The 11,416-nt window shown below is 38.5% G+C and overlaps 1 protein-coding gene across 1 annotated transcript; it reads right to left on the minus strand.

Annotated features, from left to right (window-relative positions):
* Window positions 1-7,873: 7,873 nt before the first annotated feature.
* On the minus strand, window positions 7,874-8,896 carry LOC147902669 (protein BPS1, chloroplastic-like). The gene has a single exon (XM_087373915.1). The coding sequence runs from the start codon at window positions 8,894-8,896 to the stop codon at window positions 7,874-7,876; it is 1,023 nt and encodes a 340-aa protein (XP_087230041.1).
* Between the last annotated feature and the right edge of the window lie 2,520 nt (window positions 8,897-11,416).

The following is an 11,416-nucleotide window of genomic DNA, read 5'->3' on the forward strand; positions in this document are numbered from 1 at the left end:
AAGGTTTATTCATCTTTTGTTTGTCAACAAGGTGTTTCATTTTATTTCACCATAAAAGATGTTTGTGGAAGTTTTTGATAGATTTGAGATTAAGAAGCCTTTTACATGTTTAACTCAGGGGGTTCACCTCCCAAAATTTTAGTGTGCCACATGCATTCAAAAGGAGGGGTATTTTAATTCCACTTTTGGAAAAATTTTATAGGTTTACAATAACAGGAGGGGTTCTTAATTCAACTATAGAAAAAAATCCATTAGTTTATGAGTAAAGAGGGTAGTTTTATTAGGGGGAAAAGTTTAGTTGATGGGTTTTTTTAATACCCCTTGAACGCACATGATACCTCGGATTTCTTAGTGGTGTACCCCCCTAGGTTGGAAATATCACAAAAATATTGCTACAACATTCTATAGACCATTGGATACCTTTTGTAATTTTCCATCAGAATTCTTGTCTTGCATTTGTGATGCTTGTAAAATATTTAAATCTTTTATACAAGAGTTTGATGACTTTGGCTCCCATGTTTTATCAACACACTCATGTTGTGTAGACACCCTGTTCTTCAAGACTTTATGAAACAGGGCCTTAACGATATTCCCTCGATCTTGATGAGTCATTTTCCAGCGAGTTTTCTAGTTATCAAGGAAGGAATTATATTTGGCATAGTCCAAACTTTGTAATTTGATGTGCATAAATACCTCTATCCACCATGATAATTTTATTAATGAAATTGTCTTTAGAATTTTAAATCCATCTTTCCTAACCATAGGTATATTCAAAAACCTTAGTTCTTTGACCAAAATATCATGGACAAAGTGGAGTTTCTTACTCACCACCTCTATATTTATGGGTTAGATAAATCCACTCAAACCCCGACCTTCATGTGCAAAAATTTAATAATACTTGATATCAAACAAAGACTTATGTCTCTTGAATTGTCTTTGACTTGTGCAATAGAAAAAAAAAATTGAATGTGTAGTAATTTATTCATTATCTTATGAAATTACTCTCCCTTCAAACTTGCTTTTGGCTATATAATGGGGGTACTTATAGAGTACATAAAGATGCTTTCAGATGGCTTACTAACTCCCATAACTGTATGTTCTCCAATATTACTAACCTTATCACGAAGCTGCTTACAACTCTTGATTATGGAATCCATGAGTATATTGAAAGACTTCATTAAGACATTTTGGGTTTTTACTCGTATTCGTACCAATGCTTATTGGATTATCCACAACCAATATGAATTCCTAATTCATTTACCAAAACATATCTTCTTTGTGTATACCTTTGACATTATGTCTTGTTATGAAGCCATTCCTCACTAAAGAAATAATAGCCTTATCGAGTCTTTAAAATTATATTGAAATCCTACAAACCTCTAGCTATCTTGGGTTTGAAAAGTCTAGGAAAAACTTTGTGCTTACTAAGAAAAATAATGAGTGTAGTATCAATTTTTGATATTTTATTAATCTTAACCTCGTTATTTTAGACATTGGTGATACCATCTTTCTACAACCTAATGGCACCCTCATGGGGTATCTTGCTCACCACTTTGGTGCAAATTATACCTAGCTTGGTTCATAATTTTATCTTTCATCTTGATTCATGAATGATTTAATTTTTATTAATAATGACTTTGTGGTAAATTTTCTTTCCCATAATAGATCTATTGACCAAGCAGACCCAATGAGTATTTACCCATTGGATATCATTGCTATTAAACCCACTTATGAAACTTTTTTTACCACTTATCTCAATACTTACATTACACTTATGAGACCAATTATTGGTAACTATAAGACTCGTACCTTTTGGAAAAATATAAATTGCCTTTTCCTAATGTCTCTTTCATCCATGCTGCAAGTAATAGACTGAGAAACTATGGATATAAAGTTTGTGTGTTGCAAGTACTACCCCTAATTTACAATGCTTCACATTTTTCATGGGCTTATATAGATTTGGTTAGACTTATTTTGCTTTTTTGCTAAAAATGGATTCAATTCTGACTTGATTACCAAAAATATCCTTAACTTCTTGAAGAATAACACTTTACCTACATTATGCTTTGATTTTATTGCACTTATTAATCTCTTTGGTGAGGGGTAAGCTCCATATGGTGGGCTTACCCCTCACCATGTGGTCTTAACCTCCGGGTTGGGGGTGGGCCACACACACACACACCCTAACGCCTCTCCATACACTCATACAATTTAGTTTTTTCTATTTTATACTTTATTAACTTTTATTACGAATTATTTAGAGCTTCAACCCCTTACACTTTTCCCCCCCCTTTCCCCCCCCACTGCCCCCTCCTCCCCACACACACTCTCACTTCCATTCTACACCATTTTCCCCATGATGCCAACTACTATCCTTTCCTCCCTGCCCCCCCTCCCCTAATTTAATTTAATTACATTTTGTATATTCATGAATAAATTAGAAACAAACCCCCCCTTTTTCCTTTTCCTCGTGTTGATGTTTTAATGAAAGTACCTTGTTTTTTACCACCTCCATTATGCACTCTTACATAATTTACTAAACATTTTCTAGTAGTATGCTTTGGGTTTATAAGCATGCTATGCCCATGCACTCTAATGCACATACACTTATAAGTGAAACTCCTTTGTTGCTTTAGATTGCCTCAGGGACAAACCCCCGCTCTTAAATTTTGTAGCCCCCTTTAGTTTTTTCCTTTTTGATATTAAAACTCCCCTTCATATTCTCTGGTTTAACTAAATTTCCCCCTTTTAAACCCCCTTTAAAATTATCTTTTTAATTTTCAATTAACCCCTTTAATAAGGCCTCGTAATGTTAATAATAATAAACCCCTTTAAAAGAAACTACCCTCTAACTTATGCTACCCATTCACCCCTCACCTTACCACCCACTAGCCCTAACTACCCTTCCAACCCCTTGCCATGCTGCCCAAACACAACTTTTTTTCATTCCTCCGTGCCTTGCATAAGTTCCCCTCCACATTTTGGCATAGCTCTTCTTGATTGCCGTTATATGTTGGCTTCATGTTAAAGTGCTTCTACATTCTTTTAAGACTTTGTAGTCTTCCTAATTCTCTCTAAATGCAATCGATTTCCCCTCCTTCATGGTTCTTCTCTGGTACTCCGTTTCTCACTTTGACCTCGCCCCGTGCTCATCTACTTGTCTACACCTCTACTGCCCTTTAGCTTACAAGATACTGTAATCTATGGGTTGAACTCGTGACTTGTTTTTTAATCTACGCTCTTCATTACTGGTGGCTGCCAACTATGGTTGCTACCTCTTGCTTGCTCTCTTCTTTCAAGCATTGCTCCTGCAATGTGACAATGGTGTCACCCTGCGAGTTTGCTTTTGACCACCTTCACCAGCTCTCCTTGCTCTTCATGGCTCCTTTGACAACCTTGTTTACATTTCTCTTTTCTACTTCGACCTATGCTACCATAGTTTCACGTGGCAGTGTTGGCATTGCTCTACTGTGTCATTAGCCTCCTTTGTGCCTCTAGCCTCCATGGTCCTTAGGCATCTCTTCTTCCGTACTTGCCAATTTCTTCTCGTTACATACTCGCTCTCCCAAAAGCTCCTCACTACCTTGATATTCTTAGCAAGCTTGATACACTATGGCAACCTCTCAAGTTGTCATCGTCATTGGCTATTCTACCCTTTCCTTGCTTGAAACATTTACTCTACTTCTTTTTCCACCTTGTTGACATTCGTCCCATTTATCCCTTGCTCACACAGTTTCGACTCCTTCCTCATTAGGGGTCTTGGGGTGGTGTGCAGCTGCTCTCCTCCCCTTACAAAGATCATGTGGTTGCAAGTTGCATTCTATCTTCCTTTGACACTACCTTTGATATTCTGCTCGGAAGGTGGCACTGTGCTTTTGCTAAACAAGAATCTGGTGAAGGCCACCACACAAAGCTATTATAGTGTCGGCCTTGCTCATTGGGGATTGGCCGAGGTCACCGTGACCTATCCATACTCTTTATGCATTGCAGTCTCGGCTACATGACAATTCACGTTGTAATCTTTGTGCAAATCATCCCATGTCGAACATCATGACTTACTTATAGGCATGATATTCCACGGCTAGCATGCTAACCAGTTCACGCTTCTTTTGTAGATACACATTACTTAGTTGCAATGAATTTCATGATTCATAGCAACTCTTTGCAGGAAAACTCATTTGTTTTCATAGCTAATTAATTCTTCATTTAAGACCTTTTTATTCCCTCATTTGTTTTTTGAACCCTTCTTGCCTGCGACCTTTTCTTTTTTTATTTAATTAATTAATTAAGTGTATTTTTTCCTTCTTAATTTTTGTTTTAGTTTTTTACCTTTAAACCCTTCCCATTTGTGACTTGGTCTCTCTCGCTTATAGCCATTTATTCTTTGTCCTTTAGATAATATATATGATTATTTACTTATTTGAGTTCTTTTAATTGATCTTTTAAAGCTTAGTCCCCCTCGTAAATTTATCAAGATTTCCTTTTAAAATATTTTCATGTTCCTTCATATAATGTGCCTAGAGCTTGTGCTTTCCATTTTTTTCCATTATTACTTCAAATTATTTATTGTAATTTTTTACTTTATTCTTCCTTACTTAGGCTATTAGTTATGGATTTGCTTTATGCATAGTATTTATTATTGCATAGTATTTAATAATATTATTAATTTAAAATTTTTTCTATTTCTTTTGCTTTAATAATTTGTTTCTTTAAAAGAGTATGTAGACTTAACCCCTCATTTAACTCATTTAACTCAGTTTTAGCGCAAAAGGGTATGGACTACCCCCCTCACCTAACAGTATTTCCATTAATTTGTTGTAGGTCCTATCTAATTTTCTAGTCCCTACTTTACCTTTTGCTTTTTAAGTTTTGTTTAAAAGAAACCTTTCTTAATTATAGTTTAAACAACCTAATTGATATATTCAAACTCAATCAATTTCTTTTATAAAAAATTATTTACTTGTCTAATTTATTTAGATAATTTCTACCTCCCCTCACCATGTGGTCTTACACTCCAAGTTGGGGATGGGCCACACACACACACACATTTATACTTTTTGTCACATAAATACACTCACACACATACACACATACTTATCACACACACACACGCACACGTGCTACTTCAATATTTGAACACATAGACATACACACAAACACACACACACACACACACACACACACACACATGCACGCACACCCACACATACTTTTCAACAAATGTTTCAAATGTCTTACTTTTTTATGTGGATGTAGGGAGTTATCTCATTGATGGATGATTGACACAATTTTTCAAGCCCCAGCTTATTTTGATGTCCATACTCTATAATGGTATAGTGATGAGCTTGTATGAATTCTTGTGAATCTATACCTATTCATAATCCTTCTCTTTAGCCATAAGATTATTTCAACATTTGTTTCTTATCTGGTATAGGAGGGACAGAGAGAGGGAGGAAGAGAGAGAGAGAGAGAGAGAGAGAGAGAGAGAGAGCAGGGGGGGAGGGGGGGGATTATATTTTGAATTGCTATTTCTTTTTGTTTGAGGGGAATAGGAGGCGAAGAGAGAGAGAGAGAGAGAGAGAGAGAGAGAGAGAGAGAGAGAGATTATAATTTTGAGATGCTATGTTTTTGAATATTTTGAGGCAGGTAGTAGAGAGAGAGAGAGAGAGAGAGAGAGAGAGAGAGAGAGATGAAACTGATAATGTTTTGTTTGTTTATGTGGGGAATAATCTTTGTTTGTTTGTTTTGGGGGAGAGAGAGAAGTAATCTATATATTTTGAAATAATATTTTGTTTGTTTGTGTGAGGGTGTAGGTTAAAGGAGAGAGGGGGATGGAGACATAATAGATAGGGAGATATTAAAGAGAGGGGAGGGAGAAGGACGGGGGGGGGACACGCAGAGAGGGGGGAGGGAAAAAGAGTTGGAGAGAGCAAGAGTGAGAGAGAGACAGACAGACAGACAGACAGACAGACAGACAGACAAAGAGAGAGAGAGAGAGAGAGAGAGAGAGAGAGAGAGAGAGAGAGAATTGTGAAGAATGATTACTATGTTTGTTTATGGGTGAAATAAGAGAGGAAGAGAGCTATTGTTAATCAAATGAAACAGACAAGGACTATGGAGATGGAAAATGATAGATATCTAGGTAAGTTACAATCTGTTATACTAAAGAGCATCAAGGATGAGCATGGGGAATGGATTCCTCAGCTCTACAAAAAATATTCATGGATAACAATGCAACCCGCTAATTGTGGGTGCTATAAAGTGGATCATAAGGATGCAATGGACATATCCAAACATTGGAAGGGGAGGATAATGGATTTTGAGATGTCTCCCAATAGCAAAACAATAACACGGGTATATATTCAACACATCTTTACCCATACAGACATATATGTGCATCCACATGCAGGCCTTCTATATCGTAGACACAATTATAAGTATTCCAAAGTGTACTAGTGTCATGCTTCAAAGTATTTGCATTTGTTTGGTGTCTATCTTATGTCTTGTATTTGTTTTACAAATTTGTATCCATCTACTTACAAAGAATGGGAGCTTGTAACATGCATTTGCATGTCCTCCATGCTAAGATCAGGACTCTTCAGTACGAAGGTTGCACACAATTAGAAATGAAAAAGGATGGGACCTTCTTTTATGAGTCAATGTTTGTAGTTTCGGATCAAGAAGGCTAGTATGGAAGATTGGAATTGCTTGCCTTGCCTTCTTTTGACAGTCCAAAGTGGCCACTTCCAAGCATAGAGATTAGTGATTCATATAGAAATAGGATGCTTAATGATGTGAGAAATGCTATGAAGCCAACTACTAGTGGAAGAAATGCTAGGCCGAGCTAGTTTCTTCCATTCCCATGTTTTGTTGATTTCTTTTCTGGTTGTAGGCACTTGAGAAAAACAAAGATAACATATACTTGCAAGAGCTTAGAATAGGACTGGCTATCTAAATTATTTGACAATGGATGGACAACGAGAACATGTCATAGTGAAGACTTGATACAATAAAGAAACTAGACGGACATGATATTTTCTTTCTTAAGGTTGACTTTGATAAGACATATGATAGATTGGAATGGGATTTTTTAATCCAATCTTTGCAAGACATGGGTCTGGGTCCTTCCTTTGTTTCAAATTTCAAGCTCCTTCTCATCAATGCTTCAGCTAAGGTTAATGTCAATGGGAAGATGAGTGGTCCTTTCTTTTTTAAAAGATTAGTCAGACAAGGATGCCCCTTGGCTCCTCTCCTATTTGCTATAGCAACAATGCTCTTAGCTAGCTCCTTAGAAGCCAGATCCAAGAGCGAAGTCTCCAAGGGATTGAGCTTATGAATGGTAAATATCTTGTGTGTCAATAGTTTGTAGATGATACTACACTTACCCTTAGAAATACTGAGTAGGATGTAAGCTGTGTGATGGATTGCCTTGATGTTTTCTATAAAGCTTCAAGGTCTTCAACTAACCATTCCAAAACATTGTATGATACTCTTAGTGGTGGCAAGGAACATGTGGCGAGAGCAAGTGTTAAAGATTTGATGGAGAAAACCCACGCATCTTTGTTGGACTAGCTGTAGTCTTTGAACTATTAATTTTCTCGGGGGGGTCACTATGTATAAACCCTCTATATCACGTGCGTTCAAGGCCTATATTTAAAGTCCCTTATCTGTAAAAAATTTCATTAATAAAATGTACCCCTTTTCTATACAAATCTGTAAATTTTTTCCAAAACTATACATAAAACACAACACGAGATGAAACGAATCATCATAATTCAATTTGAAGTCGTATATAGGGGTTTAAACCCCTTAATCTTGTACATTTTGGTTGTGTAGCCTGCCGAGTATACAAGGTCCACACAGGTCGCATGGCTTAAGAACTCATGGGGAGGGCATCTAAGAGAGCCACTCTGATGGCGACGAGCCTTTGGAAGAGATCCGTTATCTGTTGTTGTAGCATGGCCATCGATCCTTGCACGTCTCGCGAAGTCTTTCCAAGAGTCTCAATGACTCGCCTCAACTCTATGACTGAGTCGCAAGCGAAAGAGGATGGCGTCGAGAGCATCTTGTCCACCAGGCGATGAATCTCTCTCACTGTGACTCGCATGCTCTCAAACTCCTGCAAGAGAGCAACGTCCTTAGAGCTCCGCCTCTCCATCTCCTCTTGCACTAATTCCTGCTCCAATCTCAGAAGAGGAGTGGACCATGGCTGCCTGTTGCACCTGAGTACAGTAGCTGGGATACTAGATTTCCTGGGCTTTCTCAGAGACAAAGCATCAGCAAGGACTCCCAAGACCAGAAGGGTGGTGCTCCTCGCCCCATCCATTGCATCAATGCCACTGCTATTATGCTTCTTCTGCATTCCCATTTTTCGTAGCAAGGAGCCGCAAGCTTGCAGCCTAGATGGCGGTTCGACCCCGTTGGTGGCTGCCATCTTATGCAGGCATTCGGAGAGGGTGCTTCTTGCCCGCATCAAGTTTGGCAGGCTGATCGCCCCCTCCCTCGAGTCCAAACAGTGAAGCGCATGCCGGACCAAGCGGAGGTAGTCGTGGATGTCGGCCGTCGCGTCTTTGAGAGCGTTGCAGACGTCCAGCAACTTGACGACATCGTCAATATAGTGCTGGCAGAGTTTGTGCTTTGCAGGCTGCATCTCCAGCGGGCTGGAAATGAGGGTGTGAACTGAAGTCTCCGTGGACAGAACTACAGCCAAGGCATCGAGCAGCCAGTTGAGGTGAAGGTAGGACGAGCCGCCTGGAAGTTGGAGGTGTTGAAGGCGCTCTGTCAGGTCTACTTCAAACTTTTGCAAGGCAGGGTCATGGCATTCCCGGGCGATATTGCGTTGCTCCGCTCTGAGAGAGAGGGAATGCGCCAGGGAGGCAAGAAGGGAGGAACCCATGGAGAAGTACTGAGGCTGAATACTGATTGGGATCAAAAGAACTCGGACGATGTCGACGATATTGAGGAGTGGGAGTGCGAGTGTTTTATCTTATCGCGGAGGACAGACAGCTCACCGTGCCAAGGTCTTAGTTTATGCGCTATTCTAAAGTCGCATGCATGTGCAGGCCAGAGTGTGCTGCTTTATAATATACGAGTTCTTGACCTTGTCCTATCTTACTTTATTACAACACGTTTGCATTGCTGCTTATAGGATATCGTTATTCCCCTTACACGACGTAAGAAGGCATCCAGCTCTGAGGGCGCATGTTGCTCTATACAAAATTACTCTTTCCAAGGTGCTCTACAGAAAACTACTCCTCTCTATATAAACTCCTCCTCCAAGATGCTCTCATTCACCATCGTGTCGTGACCTTCAGTGCACAAAAGCCATCATGGTCTGTACCAGCGTTGCTTCCTCTCCACCGAACCAATGCCTTAAAAAGAGCTTGAGACACCAAAGCAGAGTGTGTGGATTGCTTGCACTTTAGCTTTCAATTGTGTGTCATCCGCGTTGCCTAGCTTGATAGAGTGTCCCCTTTCTCACATCAATCAACTTGTGGGGACTTTTCTTAGTTGCTTATCTATACACAACATGCTCACGTTGTTCCTCACCAAGGCTGACCCATGTAAGGGGACATGCTCAACGTGTTGGCCTTGCTCCTCAACAACGCATCATTGGAAGGGGGACATGCCTTTTTATTTTGGATACACATCATATCACTCCTCATGAGAGTACCTATCTCAGGGAACACATCCGTTTCAAAGGGAGACAGTCCACCATATATTTATTTACCCTACTTCAAGATGTTTATTCATTAAACTCATCACATTAACTCCTCCAAGCAACTCCCCATATTTTCATTTTTGTTTAGGATTTCGAGATATAATGTAGTTGGGAGAGAACCAAAGCACATGTGTCATTTATATTATGTTATGAGAATCTAGGCACTTCACATGCACAAATAAGCCGAGTGCCTCATTGACAGAGAATATTGAACACTAGATGGAAAAAGCACAACATCAGGTTCTATCTTATTCGAGTAGGCTTGGCTACCAAGCTTGCTTAGTTAAGTGGAAATGAGGTGGCCACAATAGAGGCTTGATGTGATGTTTTATCTTAGCGTCTCCTATAAATTAACCTCGGTCACTTACTTTTCACACTTGAATAACTCTATTATGAATTCAATTCATTAATTGAATAACCATACTCTTATGTGTCCAAATTTGATCTTTTGTTCCAATGAAAATGTTTCCAAATGTATATGGTAGCAAAAGCCTTTATTTTTGCATGTCACAAGGACATTTAAAATAACCTGATTTTAGAATGTCCCAAACAGATGTTTTGCAATAATTAGGAACTTACATGTTTTGTGCTACTTCACCAATACTTCTTGGTGATACAGTTTAAACTTACATCGTCGTCACACAATTATTGCATGAAGATGGTGTCTACACCAAAGTCATAGATGTTTAACTAAGCACGTGCACAGACTTTGCAAATCTCTCAAACCAACTCTCAATGTAACAATGTATGAGACAAAGGTGACTCTCAAAAAACTACACCAAAGAAGACACCCTTGCCAATTAAAAAACATTCTTGGCTCTTAGTGCTTTTCTTAAAGTGTGGAAACAACAACCTTGGGGGCCAATTCTTAGTGTTAAGTACAATAAGAAATTCTTTATCTCATCATATTGGATCTATTCATAAAGTTACCTTTATAGAAACATAATAAAAAGTATAGCTTTTAATTAGTATTTCACATTATATATCTAAAGATTGAGTATCTTATATTGCATTGAAATCAATTAGTACTCTTTCAAAACCTCCATACTCGTTAACAAACAAATGTCAATGTTGGAAAAACACAACTACTTAAGAATATCTTCATTGGTTAGAAGCCTACAAATTGCCACCACCTAGGCTTCATTCACCATAATCATAGTTGCTAGCCAAGTTGAAAGAGTTTGTATCTATAGGTGTCGATTACCTCCTTGGCAAGAATGTGATTGAGTACATACTTCCATGGCAATTCCTAAAATACATTCAAGCCCATTCACTCTAGCCATGCAATGGCTATTGACGGCCAAGTTCACTCTAAACAGGGATGCTGTTCAATTTCCTTCATCCTCTTTGTCATCTTTAGTATCTTTGGATCTAATGATAAATCCCTTTGCTTACATGGTGTCTTCATTTACTGCAAAATGGTTACCATGCTTTTTTTGGTCACCACTTGTACTTTCTCATCCTGCAAGGATAGCCTTTGCAATGCATTTAAATTTCTCTTTGATAGGATTTATGACTTAAGATAGACGTGAAGCATCACTAAGTGATTGGAGGTGAATCAACCATATGTAAAACGGTTTAAATCACTGTATATGATCAAAATTTTTGGGACAAAACCTAACCCTAAGGGGTGAACATGTATCTATTTCAATATCTTTGGAATATAGCATAGTGAAGAATTAGTTAGTCATCTCT

The sequence above is a fragment of the Dipteris shenzhenensis genome, chromosome 4 (assembly GCF_047967505.1).
Source record: "Dipteris shenzhenensis isolate YYH24624 ecotype China chromosome 4, Dip_SZ_1.0, whole genome shotgun sequence".
NCBI lineage: Eukaryota > Viridiplantae > Streptophyta > Polypodiopsida > Gleicheniales > Dipteridaceae > Dipteris > Dipteris shenzhenensis.

Coding starts and splice junctions, on each gene's coding strand:
- LOC147902669 (XM_087373915.1), bottom strand. CDS start 8,896: ATGGGTTCCTCCCTTCTTGCCTCCCTGGCGCATTCCCTCTCTCTCAGA.